Here is a 24,673-nt window from a genome sequence, read left to right on the forward strand (position 1 = left end):
TAGCCCAGCTTCATGGAGACGGTTGCGAATGGTCCTCGCCGATACCCCAGGAGCAACAGTGTCCCTAATTTGCTGGGAAGTGGCGGTGCGGTCCCCTACGGCACTGCGTAGGATCCTACGGTCTTGGCGTGCATCCGTGCGTCGCTGCGGTCCGGTCCCAGGTCGACGGGCACGTGCACCTTCCGCCGACCACTGGCGACAACATCGATGTACTGTGGAGACCTCACGCCCCACGTGTTGAGCAATTCGGCGGTACGTCTACGCGGCCTCCCGCATGCCCACTATACGCCCTCGCTCAAAGTCCGTCAACTGCACATACAGTTCACGTCCACGCTGTTGCGGCATGCTACCAGTGTTAAAGACTGCGATGGAGCTCCGTATGCCACGGCAAACTGGCTGACACTGACGGCGGCGGTGCACAAATGCTGCGCAGCTAGCGCCATTCGACGGCCAACACCGCGGTTCCTGGTGTGTCCGCTGTGCCGTGCGTGTGATCATTGCTTGTACAGCCCTCTCGCAGTGTCCGGAGCAAGTATGGTGGGTCTGACACACCGGTGTCAATGTGTTCTTTTTTCCATTTCCAGGAGTGTAGAACTGGCTTTGTCTCTGCTTGTTACCACCAACCTGCCAACATGCTCCTCCATAAATCAATTAGAATAGTCCCTCCACTCCACTGGCAGCCTGTCCACCATCCCAACACATGCTCTTTTACACCCTGTATCATGAATTACATCTCTTCCTGTTCTTATTTTAAAATACCTCCTTAGATGGCCATAGTCCTGAACACTGCCTGTATCCTGCTCAACGGCTCCTCTACGCTGTAAGAACAATCTATCCTATTTCACATTGTTGCTATTCCACAACAGTTACATAATTTGTAATTGCACAAGTGATAAATATGACCTCAAAGTAACTCATTGTGCAGAGTTTGGCATTGGATATCCTAGTTAATAAGCATAATTTTCATTTATCAAATTTTCTTGTAATGTAGTAACTTAATGTATGAAGATATTCAATATGGTGGATTTAGTAGCTATTAGGTCAAGTCAGTTATGATTGTAAAGTATGCAGAGCTTTAATTCAGCCTCCATCGGTCACAGCCATATTGGAGATTAAATGAAAGCCCCTCTTCCATAATCTCTTCACTTGAAACTACTGATCAGCAATCTCTAGTAGTCGACTTTTCTCAGTATGTTTTTTGTCTACTGTCTTAGCAGATTTTATTATTGGTATTTACAAAAAATTAACTGCAGTTTTTCATTCTACGCATAATAAAGTACGTAAATTTGCAATGAAAAGAGAATATAGGTGAATTCCTGATTTGCAGATTGTTTAGAAATACAGTTTACATGATGGTTGTCATTCAATGAATGAGTTATCTGCCAATCATTCATTACAAAGCAACAAATTTATGGGAAAAAAGGAGAAAATAGGCAAAAATGACATGTACACAAATTATGTATACATTCAGAGATCTGGAGCCATCATTTGAGACATTTATTACAATTTTACAGAAACAACTACTGAAGAGAGGGAACAGTTCACTAATGGCACTGGCAACATTCCACATTTGGAGAATTAGATTCTCACTACCACACTGAAATTGCACATTTTGTTTATATACCACAGGTATATCATATTGTTAGACATGATTCCATTCAAATATTAAATATTAGTACAAATTGTGACCGAGTAGAGAGTTGAACAACAGAAAGGAAGGAATTAAACACCCTTATATAAAATGAGTCTTAAAACAATTGCACTATTTTTTGTAACCCGTGGTTACTGCACACTTGACTGGGATGCTTGATCACTTCAGAACCACTTTCTTCTTCTGAACAAAATAGAGCTTCGACAGCCTATACAACAATAGCAGATAGGAAGGTTTTAGGTTGGAAAATCTCAGAAAAGATCAAATACTTTGCACAGACATCTCAGTATCAATGCGCCAGCAACATATATTCTACCTGCAGCCAATACGCTATGGATACTCTTAATAAACAGAATCAAAGTGAAACAACAAACTCCAGAAGCTGCAGGTGCACGTGTACACACACACACACACACACACACACACACACACACACACACACACACACACACACACACTATTCTGTTTGAGAATAAAAGTTAAAAGGGCTCGGAGGTGGTGTTGATGTCGGATCATATCTCAATGGTAGAGGTACAGGGAGTGGCCCAGAGGCACCTCTCCCACGAGGTCCTCTGGAACCTCTGCCTCCTCTACCTCCTTGATGTGACGGCCCTAAAGGTCGCAGTCGTGGCCGACCGGGGCCCCTGCGTACTACTGGAGGAGCCTGCCCGGGCTGACGCATTGGGACAGGAACAGGTACATCTACTTCTTTCACTGGGGCTACTTGAGGTTTCACAGGTTGTGGTAGAGGTCGTCCATCAATAATTGCACGCCTAGAACCTCTTGGCCTACCGCGTCTTCCTCCGCGACCAGTCCTGGGTCGTCCAGGAATCACTCCCGTGGGACCAAGTATTGGAGGAAATTCCTCATGTGGAAGGATCTGAGAACGTGTTCCATCTTCTGATTCTTCCAAGGGACCTGCGAGGGCTCCTTCTGTGACGCTACTCGGCAGACTTCCAGTAGCTGTGCTGCCACTTTCAGTATCACTATCCCTTCTTGACATATCAGCATCCAACTTCTGTTTTCTCTTCCGCCCATCTACATCATCAGCAGCAGCACGTGCTCGTCTCTCTTCCTGACGCTGTCTATACCTCTTCTCTATTTCTTCATCACCGAGCAGGAGTGATACTACTTCTTTTGGTTTGAGAGAATCTGGCCTGAAATTTCCACCACTGATCACCATCCGTTGTATCTCACTCTTTTCTCGTGCACGTTGTAGCATGCGTTCCTCAATTGTGCCCTTGCATACCAGTCGGTACACTGTCACCTGTATGAAAATAATTTCAGTTACTATTTTCAATTCTTAAACATGTAATGATATTAAAAATATACTGCAGGAAATACAAAACCTATTAAAAATGTAAGAATTTTTAATAAAATGGAAAGGACAGGTTGCAACTCACCACGCAGAGGATGCGCTTGGTTGTAGACAGGCACAATGAGAGAGACTGCTAAAATATTAAACTTTCAGACAATTTCCTCCTTCTGAAATAAAACACACACACACACATTCGCACAAGCCACACAAACAAGGCTACTGTGCCCAGAGACAGTGGGCATGTGTGTGTGGCTTCTGCTTTTTGTGTGTGTGTGTGGGTGTGTGTGTGTGTGTTTTCTATTTCAGAAGAACTTTGTCTGTTAAATTAATATTTTAGCAGTCTCTTTCATTGTGCCTTTCTGCAACTTAGTGCCTCCTGTATGAGGTGAGCAGCAGATTATTTTCTCCATATTGTTGTTCTCCCATCCAGGACTTTCCAGTATTTGATTTTATCAAGAATTTTTATTATTCATGAGTTTGATGTACGCTACACATAAAATGAAACAAAATAATTGATGTTTCAGTATCAATACTATGAAGATAACAAAAGTCATACTCCTTATTTTCTCACAACAATATTAGACTGAATACAACATTTCTTACAACAGCAATTTAAAGACTATCAAAGCATTCCATCCCCTCTTTGGAGAGATTAATAACTAGGTCACAGCAATATTTTTCGTTTGGTATGGGATTTGTAAAGCCTCTCTGCTTAATTCCAAATCATAACCCAAGAAAGTGGGCATATACTTTGCTTGATTGGTCTAACAACAAGAGAGCAGTGTCAATAAATACCATTTAAATTGACAATTATCTTCTTATTTGGCTAAACCTTTTTCTAGAGCTGCATGCCATTTATTTACCACAAGAGACACAGAAAAGTGATGGAAAATACAAACTGATAAATGAAAAACTCTTTCCAAAGAATTATTCTGTTACAAGTTTTCCTTTGCCTCCAATACTTTCATACGGAGAACAAATGTGAGAGACATAGAAAAAATTATTGCCTTGTGCAGATATTACAGAGCAGCAGTTGTGGGAGAACAGACTGACACGTAATTCAAATATGTTGTTCTTACACAGCACATGGTAAGCTTTGGGAGTGTTACCTAATAGTTTGTATTACACCGCGAATTTTCTCTCTCGTGTTTTACGCATTCCTTTCAGTTACATTAATTTGGTTAAACATTAAAATTGCTGAAAATGAGCTTAAACTGAGATGCTTTTCCATAGGTTCAATACAACTGAGCTAAAGTTATATGAAACAGATTAGAAAATATAAATAATAGGCAAAACAATAAGCGGTCAGTTCACATATCCTGCAGTATTTGAATTAATAAATTATGGGGGTGAAATGAGAATTCGAGCAAATTTCTGACATACAGAATCAAATTTAGCCATTTTCTAAATTGATCACAACAATGCCTTTCTAAGCATGATCCTCCTGTGATTGGGCCTAACATTCTTTTGGCCTGATAATGAGTTCACAGAGTTTGTGACTGCAGATTAACATAGAATCTAAATCATGATATGGGCTGTCAAAATTCAGAGAGAACAAAATTTCCAGAGGTGTAAGTCATGTTACATAACATAATATAATCATAGAAGCAAATGGAGATTCCACTTGAAATTTACTTAATACTAAACAAACATTTAATTAACTAAGTTACAAATTCATAAAAGAAACGACAGATCATTTTGAACTCTATAATAAAATACCATACGGTCATCAAGAAATTAACATTTACAGGGCAAAAATACATTTTCAGAGACTTCTATACATGTTTTGCCAACCTGTTTTGTTTGTCCAAGACGATGAGCTCTGTCCATTGCCTGTTGATCAATCGTAGGGTTCCAATCGCTGTCATAGAATACAACAGTATCTGCTGCTGTAAGATTAATACCCAAGCCTCCAGCCCTAGTACTGAGGAGAAATACAAAAATATCTTCACGCTGCTGAAAACTTGCAACCATATCTCGTCTCTCTGAAATCTTGCTTGAGCCATCAAGTCTCATATACGTCAGTTTACGATGGCGTGCATACTCTTCCAGCAGATCTATCATACGAGTCATCTGTGAATAGATGAGAACTCTGTGGCCTTGCTCACGGAGCCTCTTCAACAGGCCATCTAGAACAGTCAGTTTTCCTGAGTCTGTAACTAGTGATCGGCCATCTGGTGGTACAATACGTGACCAACCATGAGGTGGTGCTGTTGCCTCAATTCCTGCTGGAGATCCCCACAATTCTTCCCACAAGGCACTGAGTGACTCAGGTGATGACCACCTCATCAAGTCCTGCTGTTCCCACGCTGCTTTTCTGCTGACACAGTACAGTTCTGGAGGTGGCGCATGAGCCTTTGGACAGCCAGAAAACAGGAATGGAGGCATACGTGTAGGTTCACATGGTAGTATGCGTGGCTTCCTTGGTCTGTGTGGAAATTCAGGAAGAACAGGGAAATTATCCTCTTCTTTGACCTAAAAATAGAAACAATACTGTTTAATTGTACCATATCATTGCCGAGTCCAAAATGTGGATGTAAACTTTACAATAATTCCATTTTTTTATCAGCATTCAATCAACATTTACTGGGTCAGTTGGAAGTTCACACCATTTTTACGATGCCATGATTTTATTTTATTAGTGCCAAATACACTACATCACATTACAATACAGCACACTTGCCCACATCGTGGGAGAGGGGCAACAGATTAAAGAAGGCGATTTTCTGTACAAGCAAAGAAAGTGTGCCTCAAGACCGCTATGTTAGCTGTGAAAGTCCTGAAGGAACCCTGAAGATGATAACCAATGGGGTTCCAGTGAAACTACAATAGGCATAGCAAAACTGAAGGGGACAACCCATCAAAATGAGTATCAAACTCATTAACAAGACTGATAATTTAGAACTTATGGTTTTGAGTTGAAGAAATCCATTAGCCAGAAACACTTGGCCCTCTATATTAGAGATCAGGAAAGATGATAACCAAAAGTGGCTACGTCTGGTGAATTCTGGCCATATGCAGATATGCATCATTGTGGAGTAACAACAAAGGTCTAACAAATGTTTTGTTTTCAATAGCAACACAGAGTCCTCTTAGCTGTTGAGCTGTTCAGTACACAGCGACTATTATTGTTTCATTTCTTAGCAGCAATGCATGATGAAGAATGCCAGTTTGGTTCCACTCAACACAGAATACAATTCTTTTTGAAGGTGTGCACAATCCTTCACAAGGCTACTTCTTTTTTTGAAAGGCTGAAACATTATTTCCTCTTCTTTAAGTTCACGTACATGTAACATTTCTCATCACCGGGAACAATGTTGCCACGGAATTGCTCGTATCTATGACAAGCCAAATGGTAATGAGCCAGCTAGCGCACGTGGCCCCCCCCCCCCCCCCCACACACACACACACAGACAGAAAGAGAGAGAGAGAGAGAGAGAGACAGACAGACAGAGAGAGAGAGAGAGAGAGAGAGAGAGAGATTGTGGTTTATATGCACTTAATGAAGAGGTTCTTAGGAACCCATTGGAAAATTAGTATGAACAAATGTAGTTAGAACAGCTAAAAAAGGACTTGATAGTAGTACCCATGTACCCAATTCCTGCAAATCACCCAATTAACATAAATGGCACAGAATGGTTTAGTGATTAAATTCCTTAATTTGTGCCAGTTCACACATTGTTTTGGTGAGGATTATCATGAACTAAATAATTTACTTAGTATTTATCAAAAAGAGGTCTCCAGAATGTGGTTAATCAGGTAAGTCAAGCTTTCCTTCTCGCTAATGAGAAAACAATTGCATTGCCATTCTCTCAAAGTGATTCCCTCCTACACACACCCCAAACTCTTCTCAAGGATTCTGCAGCCCTAGTCCCTCGATTAAACTTTAAGAATAAAATGTGTTGAAAGCATTCATTTTTCTCTTTTGACACTTCATACTAGTTAGCAGAGCTAGTTATCCCAGAATTTAGACTTGCAGCAGCTGTGTTGCTTCCTCACAGCTATGAGATGAAAGGGTGGCAGGAGCCAGTGATATAGACATCATTGGTGCGGAGAGCCTGAAAGTCACCATTGCCCTCTTGAGACTTATTAATACTCATGTACCGTTTGTCGCAGTGCCATGACGACGTAGGAGTGTGTTTAATGAATGTTAGCAGATGGGATGTATGTTCCACTGGATGGACCAGGAACAAGCCATAATAGTTCCTGTAGCTGCTTAATTTAACAAGGAATTTTTGTCATTTCGTGTTAGATGAATGAGATGACAAAGAGAATGTTATAGAATTTTCCTGAAGTTTCCCTTTTTTGCTCTTACAATCATTTGAAATAAGAGTGCATAAATTTTATTTTCATACCTCTTTTAATTTCTGAAGGGTGGTGGATTGAAATTATGAAAATTTATGGATTTATTTTGCTCATCATCTAATTTAAGTTGTATCAGTTTCACATGAAGCCAGAAGCTCAGTAACCGATGAAGGTTCAGGATCTTTTAAATATTTCTTATTTACTAAAGGAACTGTTATGACTCATTTACAGATTACAGAAGCGTCCGATTCCACCCGGCTGCTTTGACCCATGATGTCACCAATGTGGCGTAAACGACCATTCTCAATGTCTCCAATACGGCGCCTATGACGTCATTACATAAACACGACAACAAACATCTAAATACATATAAAACCAACAAACACATCTGCCTCCAAAAGTATAATCAAACTAACGCGTCCATTGCGGAAAATTGGGGGTTTTTGGATGGGGACTAACTAAATATAAACACATAAATTAATAGAGGGAAACATTCCACGTGGGAAAAATATATCTAAAACAAAGATGATGTGACTTACCAAACGGAAGCGCTGGCACGTCGATAGACACACAAACAAACACAAACATACACACAAAATTCAAGCTTTCGCAACAAACTGTTGCCTCATTAGGAAAGAGGTAAGGAGAGGGAAAGAAAAGGATGTGGGTTTTAAGGGAGAGGGTAAGGAGTCATTCCAATTATATGTGTGGATGGATGTGTGTGTGTGCGCGCGAGTGTATACCCGTCCTTTTTTCCCCCTAAGGTAAGTCTTTCCGCTCCCGGGATTGGAATGACTCCTTACCCTCTCCCTTAAAACCCACATCCTTTCGTCTTTCCCTCTCCTTACCTCTTTCCTGATGAGGCAACAGTTTGTGTGTATGTTTGTGTGTATGTTTGTGTGTCTATCGACGTGCCAGTGCTTTCGTTTGGTAAGTCACATCATCTTTGTTTTAGATATAAATATAAACACATACAGACACAACCACAATCCCAAACCACATAAAACGACAACACAGAAACACCACAAAATCCCTAAATTCCGCTACACTTACAATGTCGACAAGAATCAATCACTTCTCTCCACCTAGACAGCTCAACTGCAATTGTCGATACCACAAAATTAAAACCAACTACTCCAAAAATTATAATCACACTGCAACTGTCGATACCACAAAACCAACATGTAAAACAACAAAAATTGGATTCTGACACTTCCCTTGAACCTATATGCTCAGCAGCAGCTCACGATACCAAAACACACATAGCAACGACGACACATTGGAATCTGACACTTCCCTTGACCTGTGTATGTCAAAAGCAGCTCATGATACAAAAACACACATAGCTACGACACATTGGAATCGAACAGTTCCCTTGATCTATATAGGTCAACAACAGCTCATGATACCAAAACAAACATGGCTACGACGACAAATTGGAATCGGTCACTTCTCATTACCTATGTAGCTCAAATACAACTGATGATACTAAAAAAATTGAAACTGAGTACTACCCCAAAGATACATAAAATAAACACAAGTGCCAAAACATCAACCACCAACACATGCAGTAAGTAACACTGACCCAACAACACATAAAAACCCCACCGATCATCATAATGCGCGAACAATAGACCCCCACCCAAAAAAAACTACTTACCACAAAAAAGTTCTGGCTGTACACACTAGGTCAGCCACCCCAATCAGACACACACACACACACATACACACACACACACACACACACACACACACACCACCAGAGGACACCACCAACCGCAACAAGATGACACCTACAAACACAACACACTCATAAACTAAACTCCGCACCGTCATGACATCACAAATCACAACACCCTTACGTCACGGGTCAAAGCCGATGGGTGGGATCGGACGCCTCCATTGACCTACTCATTTATCTCCCATTATTAATTTTATTTTTCATTTAAATACCATAAAAATGTTATTTCTTCCATGTAACTTAAATCAAACGATTTCATAAAGAGGGTATGATGACACAAATTTTACTTCTAGACAAATGCTCGACAAACAAAGTGTGTGGCCATTTCCTCATATTACAATGTTTCTAAACAAAAGAGCAAGGAAATGCAAAGATTCAAATATTATGATGATGATGAAATAACTTACTCAACAAATGTTTACTTATCAGTGTGCACTTCGTCATGGGTCAGTCATTATTACACTTCACCGATTTCCCTTCCACTATGAATATGACTGACGTCACCTTTCTTGCGTGCACCTGTGCTTGAGCCACGAGTTACTCGCTACCCCTCTGCCACAGCTGCCAATCTCACAAGTAATGAGTGAGCTTGATGCACGTGCTGACTACTTTTACTGATTAGCCTTGAAACTGGCCAAATGAGCTGTTAATTTCACATCCCTGTCCGCAACAATAAAACTCTAAACCGACGAAAAAGAACTGAATAACAAAACATTAATCTTCACAATGCAGTGGCACTAACCCTATAAAGAATGGCATGGACTTTTGCACCAACCCAATAGATTTGTTCTTTGTTTGTATAAAACACATTTCAGAATCATCCAGATGTGGCATAGTCTTCTGGCTTTTAAACCAAGAAACAAGGGAGCGAGTCAAACAGTGGACAATGTAATATTAAAGTACAAGTTAATCATTCCAGCTGGTAAATGTTATGAGAATATAACTGATTAAATCTATACACTTTATATATCTTACATTGTAATCTATAGATTGAGTTCAGGACGTGTCAAAAGAAACAAATTCCCAGGCAGATTGCAGTGTGCAGCCCCTGATTGACAAGTATCTGAACATTGTGAGGCTACATCTATGTAATAAATCTGATGACACAACAAAATCAAAAATAATTCACTGCAAAATGTGAAGCATTGTAAGCAAACATAATTATATGGTTCACAGAACATTAAAAAAGATTCAGCTGACTTCTATACTTTCACTCAGTCTTTTGTTGCATTCTAATAAGAGGATTTTAGCAGATTTAATAGGTAATAAAATTAACTTCAAACACAAACTGAACTTATCAACGTGACAATTCCTACTCCACTTAAGAAGAAACACAAAGAACAAGTCTTAAAAATTATGTGATGGGTCATGAACACAAAATTGAGCCTGAGACTACTTTTTTTTTAATTTTATTTTTAACTTAGTTTTTGTTGTAGTTTTCTGAATGCACAAGGTTAAATTTTACTGTCTTAAAAAAATGACCCAAGTTACAAAATTACTCGAGGAAATACTGTTGAACAAAGTTGGCACTTCTGTAGATGAGACTGGGGGACAACAAGATTGGCTTTTATATTGGCAGGTATTTAAACTTATGCCGCAGCCACTGTTGTTTCAAATGTTAAGTGAAGAGAGCAGAACCATATTTTTCAGACAAACTTGAGTTTTCAAAGAAAAGTAAAACATTAAATATGCAGATAATTTACAAAAATAACTATGCATTTAGTGACCCACCTGTGACAAAGAACATGAAAAGTTTACTCTTTAATTCAGCAATTATAGCAAATACCGTTTATCATAGATAAGAAATGAGGAAGAGCAATAAAGCAGTGTTCAGCATGTAAATGACCATGTATAAATATTGAAAGTAATTGTGTCCCACCAGTGACAATTTTAAGGATTCTTACTGAAATCTAAGCCTTTTAACACTTCTTGTCATTTTTAAGTTATTTTGGTTGGTATAACTAGCGCCTTAATGGGTTACACTAATACTGACTAATTATTTATTCAGAAAATTGGGGAAACAATATCAGCAGAGAATATTAGAAAACTTCAAGAAAAGTTGCAGAAAGACGCCACCAAGTAAATCTATAAAAAGAAAGAAAAGGAACAATACAGAAGACAGGAAACCATGAAGAAGGATCCTCCTGGCCTGGGAAAAATATGTTATTTAATACTGTGAGTAGAAAGCTGAAAGAAAAAGAGAAGGCAGGCTTAAACTAAAATATGTATTGACTGAAAACAAGTTTGTAACTGGAAACCCAGGTCTCTTAGCCATATAAATGTTGTCAGTCTCTCACCAATGCTGTTTCTTGGGTAAAAAAAGGATTGCTTCCAGCCCCCCCCCCCCCCCCCGCCCCCCCAAAAGAAAGACATAAAAATCTCGTACGGGAAAGCCTACTTTAAAAGGTAGCAAAGCTGGTTTTCTTGGTATGCAATCAAATTGAAAATTTCATCTCATAAACTTAGATGGTAATCTGGTCAAAATACAAAACTTTTTCAAATGTGATAAAATCAGAAGGCAAACACCTTGCATAAAGGATGTCAAGTCTATTGTGGACCCAGTGACGGGGGGGGGGGGGGGGGGGGGGGAGCGTTAGCTAGCAGAAAAAAAATCCAGATACTGTGTATCCATAAGGATTCTATGATAAGTGACAGAAAACAATATCTCGATAATCTGCAGACACAATGTCAAAGAAGCTGCTGGCTCAGAAGTAGCTGTGGAAACAATCATGCCAGTAAAATTTATTTTGGTGGAGTTTTGCACCGATAGAAGGAATTAAGCCAAATATAGGGGTGCTCCAATGGCACAGAGAGCATTTGAAGAGAATGGAGAAATACAGATTATGTGCAGGAGATCTGTATGCAACTCAACAAATGTGTCCAAAATTGATGCAAAGGTTGTATTCTACTTGGTGTTTGAATATGTTCTTGCTGTTCTCCTGAATCAAGACAGCAAACCTATCAGGACCACCTCCTATTATGAGTTTTCAGATATTTAAACATTTCTGAAAGCAGATGAGTGGTCAACCACATAGTTCTTTTTCGGTGGTAGATTTTTTAAAGTGAAATAATTAGAGACTCAGGACTTTAGAATAACACTGCATTGAAATGTATCTTATTTATAGGTAGCAAAACTTTCCTACAAGGTTATTTAACTAGAAAGTTAAGTCTAAATATGTAAACTACTGTTTCACCCAAAACAGATGCAATAAAATTAATTTTAACTGATAAAGAAATAAAATGTCAATTTTTATAAATAAGTATTAATAATTTAAGGTTTATCTAAAAACAAAGATGATGTGTCTTACCGAACGAAAGCGCTGGCAGGTCAATAGACACACAAACAAACACAAACACACACACAAAATTCAAGCTTTCGCAACAAACTGTTGCCTCATCAGGAAAGAGGGGAAGGAGAGGGAAAGACGAAAGGATGTGGGTTTTAAGGGAGAGGGTAAGGAGTCATTCCAATCCCGGGAGCGGAAAGACTTACCCTAGGGGGAAAAAAGGACAGGTATACACTCGCGCGCGCGCGCGCGCACACACACACACACACACACATATCCATCCACACATATACAGACACAAGCAGACATATTTAAAGACAAATATGTCTGCTTGTGTCTGTATATGTGTGGATGGATATGTGTGTGTGTGTGTGTGTGTGTGTGTGTGTGTGTGTGTGTGTGTGTGTGTGTGTGTGCGCGCGCGCGAGTGTATACCTGTCCTTTTTTCCCCCCAAGGTAAGTCTTTCCGCTCCCGGGATTGGAATGACTCCTTACCCTCTCCCTTAAAACCCACATCCTTTCGTCTTTCCTTCTTTCCTGATGAGGCAACAGTTTGTTGCGAAAGCTTGAATTTTGTGTGTGTGTTTGTGTTTGTTTGTGTGTCTATCGACCTGCCAGCGCTTTCGTTCGGTAAGTCACATCATCTTTGTTTTTAGATATATTTTTCCCACGTGGAATGTTTCCCTCTATTATATTAATGTAAGGTTTACTGATATTTCATCATGTAGATAATTGTTTTATTAATGTGAATTCAGTGTTTTCAAGAGTTCTTGTAAAATGTTGATGGACATTCAATTTTACATCAACCTGCTGTCCCATCTGTGACAAAGTTTTAACGATATTACTAACAGTTCACTTTTTAAACTTCTGATATTCAGATTTACAGGGACATATGATTGTCACTCAATTTTTAATTTATTTCTGTTTCTACTTTTTGTAACACTACACTAGCTTTTGATTATTGAAAAATTTAGTTCAACTGTCCCAACCATAACAATTGAATCCTCCTAAATGGTCAGCATATAGTGACATCTTTCTGGACAGGCTGCTTCCACATCTTTGTGAAACGTCGCAGTTATGACTCATGGAATATAAAAATAGCAATGTAACTACAGAAGCAGTACCTACTATGTAACACACTGACACAGAGAAAGAAAATCTTGTTACATCTCCTAAAAGTAACTTCTTTCCTTTAGCCTTATCCCATTTGTAAATGTTTTATACATGTATATCATTTCTATCTGTTTCTGACATGTCTGATACTATTGTACCAAATGGTCTTTAGGTTAATAAATAAATAAAACTCATGCCTTATAAAAATGTACATTAAAATGATAAAGATGTTTGCGAGCTAACACAAGATGACTTCATTTGCATATCTTCACTCAATTTCAGGTTTTCATCCAAGATCATCCTCATGTAATATATGAATACCATGATACAATTTTAATTCATTAATTAAAATACTCCAATAAATACAAAAAATGAGGACAGGAATTCATTAATCTCTCCCCACTGATCAGTCTACAGCCTAAATTGACATACAATAGTACAGAAAATTTTACTAGCTTTCGAGCTCCTGATCCATTTTCTTATCCTACCAATACCTGACCTCAGGTTTCACCTATGAGATAATGATGATGTGGAATGTGATACATGTGTGCATACAGATGTACAAGAGAGCAGTGACATTCATAATGTTTACTTCCCATCTACATTATTTCTGTGGAATGTACATTGAGATATCTCTCTCTCTCTCTCTCTCTCTCTCTCTCTCTCTCTCTCTCTCTCTCTCACACACACACACACACACACACATTTTTGCCGTAGCTCTAAGACTAGCAAAAATTTTGTGCCGTTGCATGTCTATTTATCACACAGTGAATGGCTGCCTTTTCTCTTTATTGTGTCACCTTGAAATTTCTGTTAGCATACGACAATAATGTAAGTTAGTGATAATAAGTAACCATAGGGAAACTACTGAGTAATTACAAGCAAGTAGTCACATTCTCAGGAAATCACAGTTTCAAAAATACAATACCAGAACCATGTATCCAAACCATACAACATAAAAACATAACCGACTCATTTTTGTAATTGACAAATAGTCAACAACGTAATTTAATTCAAATCATTTTTCTTACCCTGCTTCTTTCTTTACTCCCACGTCCCTTTCCTGTTTGGGATGGTGGAGAATGAGTCTCTGCGGATGATAAAACTGGTGAACTTGGTTGCTCTCCTTCAATTTCCCCATCAGCTTCACCATCAGCCTCCACCTCAGTGGGACTCTGTGGAGGCAGTGCCCAGTGCTCTTGTTCATCTGCCTCTTCATCTTGTATCCACACATCACATGCAAACATCTCACTGTGTCCACCATCTGCATCAGCTGTGTCTACTTCAGGTTGTATCACTCCTAAGCCACCAACAAGCTTCCTAAAATCAGTATTTCGCTGCCTATCGAGAAAAGCTGCACGGCTTCGGTGGATTCTGTGCTCTGGAGTTTCTGGGATAGAGGTATGTATGTGCTGTGTGTGACAATATATTGTATTTTCCGTGCTAGAAACTGATGTAAAGACTAAATGACTCAATACAATACTACACGATAGAGATGGAGCTGATGTGACACGCAAGGGCTGTAGCAGTAGCAGATACCGCCACTTGAATGAAGTGTCTAGGAGACCACAATAATTCCAGAAGAAAATCTTTTCTTGAAGCTTATAAACTGCCGGAAGAAACATTAGCGCCCTTGAAAGTCCTCCCAAAGCTACATCACTGATTTCTGTTGGAGAAATGCCAGCCAAATTAGAGAATGAGAAACACTTTATCTGTCCTGAAGCATCATCATCTAGTAGAGAACTGTGGACATAGTGAGGTGCAAATATATTCAAATGATTATATAAGATATGCTTCTTACTGGGGAAGCTGTGACATAGAATACCGTCATCATAAATCAATCGAGGTAGTAAATAATCAGATAATTTAAAAAAATAAGGAGACTTTGCACTACGTCTTTCAAATAACTCTGGGTGATTACAGACCTTCCGAAACTGCATTACTAGATTAAGCAAATTGGAAGTGAGATTCTGGGATGACTGACTAGAACCGGCGGATGAGTACAAAAGATCTTCAATACGAATCTTTTTCTTTAGCGCATCGTACAACAACTTCTGGCGAGTTGTCAAAGGGCAGTACATCATTACCTCAATCTTATCAGAGAGCTCATTTTCTACATCCTTCTTGATCCTACGCAACATAAATGGCTTCAGTATCATGTGCAACCGTGATAAGTGTTTCTCATCAATACCTGTCTTGTTTTCAGCATGGTTTTCAATATCCTTAGAGAACCATTCATTAAATTCTTCATGAGAATCAAACAGAGTTGGCATAATAAAATGCAACAGTGCCCACAGTTCAGCCATGCTGTTCTGTATTGGTGTTCCACTTAGCAGAAGACGATTTCGACAGGTAAACCCCAAAAGCATCTTCCATCGAACGCTGTTGGTGCTCTTTAGAGCTTGAGCTTCATCCAAGACAAGATACTGCCATTTTATACGATTAAAATATTTTAGATCAGTAATAACAAGTTGGTAACTTGTGATGACAACATGAAAACTTGCATCTCTTGTATGCATATCCTTCCGATGCCAGAACTGTCGCAGAATCTTTCTTTCTTGTGGACTTCCCCAATACGGAACCACCTTGAATTCTGGTACAAACCGAGCCATCTCTTGTTGCCAGTTATGTAGAGTGGATGCAGGAGAGATAACCAGAAATGGTCCCCATATGTCATACTTCTCAGCTACATGACATAAAAATGCAATGGATTGCACAGTCTTTCCCAGACCCATCTCATCTGCCAAAATACCATTGATGCCTTGATCATAAAGATTAGCAATCCAATTCATTCCTTTCAACTGATAATGTTTCAATTGTCCTTTAAAAATGGAGGGTTGAGGACGTTCATCAACAGCACTGACACCAGTCTCACTTAAGCTTAGATCATCCCCAAAGTCACGGCCAGCAATTCCATCACTTGTACCCTTGTAGAACTGATTGGATCGATTGCGCTCTGCTGTCACTGCTTCACGAACATTTCTTTCTGCCTTCTGTTTCATTTGCTCACCATCATAATCATCAAACGCTGCAAGTCGTGGCAGCTTTTCCTCTTCAAGTTGGCTAAGAATGCGAAGTCTCTCTTCCTGAGAACCACTGCCAAGCTTACGTGACATGAAATGGGCATACAATTCAGTCTGTGTAATAAGGAAATTGAGTTTACGCTGCTGCCGCTTTGCTTCCATCAACTCTACATCCAATCGACGTTGTTCCTCTGCCTCTCTCTCCAGACGACGCCTTGCTTCACGTTCTACACGATCATACCTCTTCCAGTACGACTGCATTTCCCTTGTAAGGCGTTTTGCTCGCCATACTGTTTCCTTCATATTCTTCTGAGACTGCACAGCCTTCTGACGACATGCACGCATACAACCATGTGCCATTCGTCTGCATGAAGCAAGAACTTCTTTATGGTTGTTTACTTTTGCACGTTGAATTTTTCCAAGTTCTCGTTTTGCAAGCATTGCAAAAATTTTCTTTCTTCTTGCTGTCATGATCTCTGCCATTTTATATGATTTTCTCTTGGCACGTGTACTCTTCAGAGATGGTGGATTTTCAAAGAGTGAATCTGGATCCTCCTCCTTCACATTTGTGTATCCATCTTCACATTCTGTATCATCTGCAACACTTGCATCCTTAGCATCAGATGCGGCATTCTGCTCCTTTGTTGTTACTTTCCTCATTTTCCGAGGTTTTGTTTCTTGTTTTCTCTCCTTTCTCTTTCTCTTGGTTCCCTGGACAAATTTCTGATGTTCAGGGAACCTGTCATAATTTGACACAAGCCCTGAGCCATAATATTGATACTGGTGGTTCTGTGGATCTTCATAGAATTTCTTCTGATACTTTTTTCTAAGTACATGCATTTTAAGCATTCTCTGCAGTCTCTCTCTTGGAGGTACATCTTCATCAGAAGAACTCGATGTGTCACTCACAAGAATGTCTCTGAGCCACAATCTGTCAGTCCTCACATCTTCAAAATTATACAGACGTACACGGTCTGAACGCCTTTCTTCTTTCGTGGAGAATCCATAGGCAAATAGTTTTCCTTTCAAGTCTTCCGATAATTCGGCATCAGAATCTGAAGAAAGGTCACTCTCATTTACAGGCGTATTGAAAATTTTTTCCACATACGACAGGAAGGGCCCCACATCGAGATACTTCTTTAGGAGTTGAATATGCAGTGGTTCTGCAATTTCTGTAGCAGCGGGTGTCGAAGAACTAGCCATTTTATGTACTTAAATTAAATCATGTAAATATGTAAACTGGTTACTCTTTAATATGCTACATCAATAAACATCAGCTGCATGTGTTCCATGTTGATAAACATCCACACACGAAGATCTCGTCCAACAATTTTACGGAACACCGTTTGAAGTTACTCGTAACCAAACAACACCGTCATGACAAACTGTTGTTGTAGGTAGATAATAATCTAACTTCACAAACTGATGCACAACTAGACGTACGATTATATATGGTATTTCGCAGCTCCATTGCGCTCCACATTATGGTGTCTCTCACGTGCAATCTCTGCGATACAGTACGGAACGTAAAAGCACTGACATGCTTAGATTCCACATATTCAAGCCATGTTACTTCACAAACCACATAAATCTAGGTTAGCGTCGCGTTTAGAAAACATGTTTAAACACCACTGCATGCAAACTGTATAAAAATAAAATGTGCTGAAATAATATTGGCCATTTATGAACTTTCAAGACCATTTCACTGGTTATTCAACTATCCAATTTCGAAACTCAAAGTGATTCGAAATCTACAGTGTTCTCGCTCCTTTTGAGCAACTTTGATATTTCTCGACGCCATCATTGATTGAACTTGGATATGCAAAGATTATACAGCAATACCCAAACAAAGAGTATACGGCTACAGCGCCGGCAGGGAACAGAGTGGAGTGTCTCGCGCCAGTAAAACGCCTGGCTGCGCAGACGTTTCGGACTGGAAATTGACATAACGTAACCATACCCACTCGGTTTTAGAGAACACTTGCCTGTACATGTTCTACCATTCTGAAAGTAGCTGCGAGACGTGTGCTACGCTTGCCTACCTTCACTTACTTATTCTCATTTCGCTTGCACTCTTTGTTATTTTTTTGCTTCTGTTATTTTGTATTTGCTCCTGGAATTTACTTACTTCTTACATAGTTGAAGTTGTTGAAGAAATGAATACAGTAAGCAGGTTCAAAAGGATGTAGGCTACAGTAATCATTCGGAGATGAAGAGGCTTGTACAGGATAGAGTTCCACAGTGTGGAGAGCTGCATCAAACCATGCTTTCGACTGGAGATAAGAACAACAACATTGCTATGGTGACGTTTCTGACTGTTTAAATAGCTCCTATTCCTTTCTCATTGCGCTAGTTAAAGAAAGAGTCTCTGTAAGACAAATATAAGATAGAATACCTAAATTCTTAAACAGGGGCTTACAGGACTTTGTAGGCTTACATCCTTTATGTTCTAATGGCCCTTTTTGAATTCTGGAAACTCCGTTAGCTGCTACCAGATCACCGCAGAATATGACCCCCAATTAAAGGTGGGAAAGAAAATAGGCATAATAGGCAATCTTAATTATTTTTCACATGACATCCTCCATGTTATTTAATAACATTGAAATTGATGTTATTTCTATTTTCCATTACATACCAGTGAATGATTAATAAGTGTGCTGAATTAGATGGCAGTCATACATGTAAATCTTAAATTGACTTAGTAAGCACACAAGCACAATGTATTCACAAAGATATTGAAAGTGGTTCCATCCTTCACAAAGTAAAAACCATTTTAAGTGAAAAACAGTTTCTAACATGCTACACTTTTTTCTATCAACATTTTCTTTTGGAAACTATAGTATAAACTAACAGTATTCCAGCGGAAGAGATACTCTTAAAAGAATAGGACACCCTTCTCCATGATTTGTAACATTAATTGAACAACTGTTGTATGCTAAAAAGAAGTATTATTCCAAAAGTAAACAAAAGTTACATGAGTCATTATCACAAAGACGTGATTTACAGCAGATATGATGCGACATGTCGTAGGAATTGAGATTTGCTTTTAGACTGAATAAATCTTAATTATTTTAACTTCACTGGGATGAAGATATCAATGAACTATCTTTACCAATGATAACAAATGTCTAGAGAAATCGGAGAGTTTCGTATCTTATACCATTATTTCCTGAGGACATGCAGCTTTACTGTATGATTAAATGATGATGTCATCCTCTAGGGGTAAAATATTCCGGAGGTAAAATAGTCCCCCATTCGGATCTCCGGGTGGGGACTACTCAAGAGGACGTCGTTATCAGGAGAAAGAAAACTGGCATTCTACGGATCGGAGTGTGGAATGTCAGATCCCTTAATCGGGCAGGTAGGTTAGAAAATTTAAAAAGGGAAATGGATAGGTTAAAATTAGATATAGTGGGAATTAGTGAAGTTCGGTGGCAGGAGGAACAAGACTTTTGGTCAGGTGATTACAGGGTTATAAATACAAAATCAAATAGGGGTAATGCAGGAGTAGGTTTAATAATGAATAAAAAAAATAGGAGTGCAGGTTAGCTACTACAAACAGCATAGTGAACGCATTATTGTGGCCAAGATAGACACAAAGCCCATGGCTACTACAGTAGTACAAGTTTATATGCCAACTAGCTCTGCAGATGACGAAGAAATTGATGAAATGTATGACGAGATAAAAGAAATTATTCAGGTAGTGAATGGAGACGAAAATTTAATAGTCATGAGTGACTGGAATTCGTCAGTAGGAAAAGGGAGAGAAGGAAACATAGTAGGTGAATATGGATTGGGGGGAAGAAATGAAAGAGGAAGCCGCCTTGTAGAATTTTGCACAGAGCATAACTTAATCATAGCTAACACTTGGTTTAAGAATCATAAAAGAAGGTTGTAAACCTGGAAGAATCCTGGAGATACTAATAGGTATCAGATAGATTATATAATGGTAAGACAGAGATTTAGGAACCAGGTTTTAGATTGTAAGACATTTCCAGGGGCAGATGTGGATTCTGACCACAATCTATTGATTATGAACTGCAGATTGAAACTGAAGAAACTGCAAAAAGGTGGGAACTTAAGGAGATGGGATCTGGATAAACTGAAAGAACCAGAGGTTGTAGAGAGTTTCAGGGAGAGCATAAGGGAACAATTGACAGGAATGGGGGAAAGAAATACAGTAGAAGAAGAATGGGTAGCTCTGAGGGATGAAGTAGTGAAGGCAGCAGAGGATCAAGTAGGTAAAAAGACGAGGGCTAATAGAAATCCTTGGGTAACAGAAGAAATATTGAATTTAATTGATGAAAGGAGAAAATATAAAAATGCAGTAAATGAAGCAGGCAAAAGGGAATGGAAACGTCTCAAAAATGAGATCGACAGAAAGTGCAAAATGGCTAAGCAGGGATGGCTAGAGGACAAATGTAAGGATGTAGAGGCTTGTCTCACTAGGGGTAAGATAGATACTGCCTACAGGAAAATTAAAGAGACCTTTGGAGAGAAGAGAACCACTTGTATGAATATCAAGAGCTCAGATGGAAACCCAGTTCTAAGCAAAGAAGGGAAGGCAGAAAGGTGGAAGGAGTATATAGAGGGTTTATACAAGGGCGATGTACTTGAGGACAGTATTATGGAAATGGAAGAGGATGTAGATGAAGATGAAATGGGAGATAAGATACTGCGTGAAGAGTTTGACAAGAGCACTGAAAGACCTGAGTCGAAACAAGGCCCCGGGAGTAGACAACATTCCATTAGAACTACTGATGGCCTTGGGAGAGCCAGTCATGACAAAACTCTACCATCTGGTGAGCAAGATGTATGAGACAGGCGAAATACCCTCAGACTTCAAGAAGAATATAATAATTCCAATCCCAAAGAAACCAAGTGTTGACAGATGTGAAAATTACCGAACTATCAGTTTAATAAGTCACAGCTGCAAAATACTAACGCGAATTCTTTACAGACGAATGGAAAAACTGGTAGAAGCGGACCTCGGGGAAGATCAGTTTGGATTCCGTAGAAATGTTGGAGCACGTGAGGCAATACTACCCTTACGACTTATCTTAGAAGAAAGATTAAGAAAAGGCAAACCTACGTTTCTAGCATTTGTAGATTTAGAGAAAGCTTTTGACAACGTTAACTGGAATACTCTCTTTCAAATTCTGAAGGTGGCAGGGGTAAAATACAGGGAGCGAAAGGCTATTTACAATTTGTACAGAAACCAGATGGCAGTTATAAGAGTCGAGGGGCATGAAAGGGAAGCAGTGGTTGGGAAAGGAGTGAGACAGGGTTGTAGCCTCTCCCCGATGTTATTCAATCTGTATATTGAGCAAGCAGTAAAGGAAACAAAAGAAAAATTCGGAGTAGGTATTAAAATTCATGGAGAAGAAGTAAAAACTTTGAGGTTCGCCGATGACATTGTAATTCTGTCAGAGACAGCAAAGGACTTGGAAGAGCAGTTGAACGGAATGGACAGTGTCTTGAAAGGAGGATATAAGATGAACATCAACAAAAGCAAAACGAGGATAATGGAATGTAGTCAAATTAAAGCGGGTGATGCTGAGGGGATTAGATTAGGAAATGAGACACTTAAAGTAGTAAAGGAGTTTTGCTATTTAGGGAGTAAAATAACTGATGATGGCGAAGTAGAGAGGATATAAAATGTAGACTGGCAATGGCAAGGAAATCGTTTCTGAAGAAGAGAAATTTGTTAACATCGAGTATAGATTTAAGTGTCAGGAAGTCGTTTCTGAAAGTATTTGTATGGAGTGTAGCCATGTATGGAAGTGAAACATGGACGATAACCAGTTTGGACAAGAAGAGAGTAGAAGCTTTCGAAATGTGGTGCTACAGAAGAATGCTGAAGATAAGGTGGGTAGATCACATAACTAATGAGGAGGTATTGAATAGGATTGGGGAGAAGAGATGTCTGTGGCACAACTTGACTAGAAGAAGGGATCGGTTGGTAGGACATGTTTTGAGGCATCAAGGGATCACAAATTTAGCATTGGAGGGCAGCGTGGAGGGTAAAAATCGTAGAGGGAGACCAAGAAATCAATACACTAAGCAGATTCAGAAGGATGTAGGTTGCAGTAGGTACTGGGAGATGAAGAAGCTTGCACTGGATAGAGTAGCATGGAGAGCTGCATCAAACCAGTCTCAGGACTGAAGACCACAACAACAACACCAAGCGATAACAGAGAAGTGTTTATGAAATTTGAAGATTTTTTTACTTGGTTTAGACGAATAATCATACAACATTAAAGTAATTTATGGGCATAGAATGATATTTAGATTTAAAATTTCTGTGTAAATGTGTAATCCCCAATTTGACAGTAGCGTATGGTATGGTCTTGTTATATTAATTTTACAGGAAAAGCTTCAATACTGTAATGCATTTTTCAGTATTTGATGAACGATGATAATTAACTTCACCACATGTATAACAACAGATGTGGACTCCTGATTAATCTTGAGTATATTTCAACAATGGGTTCACACACTCGCATTTCAAAAATAGCAACCACATGCTTTCTTTCTGTCAGGCGAAATCTCTTAAGATAAACTGAAATGGTAGTAGCATATATTTTTCCCTTTAATAGTAGTCAGCCATTTTAATATAGTCGCTAATTGTTTAATACACATAGATAACTGGAGGATCAAAATGAGAAAAACTATACGAATTTTAAAGCTATGAATATACAATCATATTCCACTTGAGCCTAGAGTTCTGCACCAGCTATTCTTCTGTCATCCACTGAAGCAGTTAGGTGAGTACTGCAGCTATTTACGTGATACTGCTTTCTGGATCGAAACGTCAATGCAACCAGGCCTTTTACAAGCTCGGGACACTCCCAGGAACAGGGTACTACAAACTGCTTTCATTGTTATTTGAAAAACGCAATGCAAATGTGAACATTAAGAATACTGCTGGTAATGTTAAGGTGGAAACAGTAATATTTTTCATTCTTTCAACCGAAAGAAAACACGTTACTGATTGACTGATTTGTTTATTCATTCATCTATTGATGTTTGTACAATATTTCTCATTAAAATAAACATGCCTCATACAGTATTTGTAGCACCTATAATTAGTTCTCCTTTTCTGTTCATGTGATAAATTGTTAGCTAGTATGATGTTCATCAACATTTAATTACTATCTGCAGTTATTGTTAACATTCATTTACAGTGTAACAGCTGTTATTTAATACAAATGTCTTCAATCTTCAGCTAAAGGAGTGGGGATCATTTACATCTTTTATTTCTTGTGGCAGTCAATCGTACAATAAGACACTATTTTGAGTTTTTAACTCGTTTCTTCTATTTATATGTAAACAATGTCTGGATTTGGTTCCATGGTCACGTATTGTGCTGTTTGTGATGTACAGATTAAGATTTTGTCTTCTATACATTACACCAAGCGAGGTGGCGCAATGGTTAGCACACTGGACTCGCATTTGGGAGGACGACCGTTCAATCCCGCGTCCGGCCATCGTGATTTACGTTTTCTGTGACTTTCTTCATAAATATTTGCTTTTAATATGCGACAGAGGTGATCTGATAGGCCCAGATTTTGAACAAGTAACTGGCATTGACTTCTTTCTCTATCTGTTGCCATATGATCTGATATTGAGGAAAATTGTTTGGTCACTCTAGTTGGACGGTTTACAAGTGATGTTATGCCAGAGCTGTAGTGAATATTCAAGTATGTCCAACTAACATCATCTGATTTCGCCGAAAGGAGAAACAAATTACTTATTTATTGGACTGAACTAGTGAACTTTACACTGGTTGACTTAACACCAAGAACACAAGTAATTATGAAAAACAGAGTAAATGCATGCTCATCTGTGAAAAGTAGAAGCCTTCTCTTGAGTGCAGACACGAGGAACATTTTCAAACCTTTTCGTGTTTTAGTGATTGCATTTGTCATTTTACAATATTAAGTTCTGAACTCAAATAAACAAATTTTGCAATATACCTGTGTAATCAGAATCAGAAAAAACTATTAATCTTAGTTCCCTCGAACTGTTGGAATACTCTATACTATAGTCTTCTGTTTCGATCAAACACTGGAAAATTCTCTTTACTTCTTACTAATGTGCATTATTATGGTCTTTCAGGAATCTGTTCACTGCAGTGGTATATGAAGAAGTGAGACAACAGACAAAAACATAAGTGATCCAACAACTTCATAGTATGGTATTTTCTCATCCTCTGATTCTTCTTCAACAGTT

At 39.0% G+C, this 24,673-nt stretch overlaps 1 protein-coding gene across 1 annotated transcript; it reads right to left on the bottom strand.

Moving 5' to 3' along the window:
- Nucleotides 1–1,474: 1,474 nt before the first annotated feature.
- On the bottom strand, nucleotides 1,475–18,226 carry LOC126262360 (chromatin-remodeling ATPase INO80-like). Its single transcript, XM_049958945.1, has 3 exons — nucleotides 14,447–18,226; nucleotides 4,764–5,444; nucleotides 1,475–2,918 (listed from the first exon to the last, which is right to left on the bottom strand). Exons 1-3 carry the CDS (start codon nucleotides 17,639–17,641, stop codon nucleotides 2,109–2,111), a joined length of 4,686 nt encoding a protein of 1,561 aa, XP_049814902.1. The 5' UTR covers nucleotides 17,642–18,226; the 3' UTR covers nucleotides 1,475–2,108.
- Between the last annotated feature and the right edge of the window lie 6,447 nt (nucleotides 18,227–24,673).

Source organism: Schistocerca nitens, chromosome 6 (assembly GCF_023898315.1).
Source record: "Schistocerca nitens isolate TAMUIC-IGC-003100 chromosome 6, iqSchNite1.1, whole genome shotgun sequence".
Taxonomy (NCBI): Eukaryota; Metazoa; Arthropoda; class Insecta; order Orthoptera; family Acrididae; genus Schistocerca; species Schistocerca nitens.

Bases quoted from the DNA above. Each gene is read 5' to 3' on its own strand.
- LOC126262360 (XM_049958945.1), bottom strand. From the start codon at position 17,641: ATGGCTAGTTCTTCGACACCCGCTGCTACAGAAATTGCAGAACCACTG. The intron at 5,445-14,446 runs GTAAGAAAAATG...TTCTATTTTTAG, and splicing joins GGAGTAAAGAAAGAAGCAGG to GTCAAAGAAGAGGATAATTT. The intron at 2,919-4,763 runs GTTGGCAAAACA...ATTTTCATACAG, and splicing joins GTCTTGGACAAACAAAACAG to GTGACAGTGTACCGACTGGT.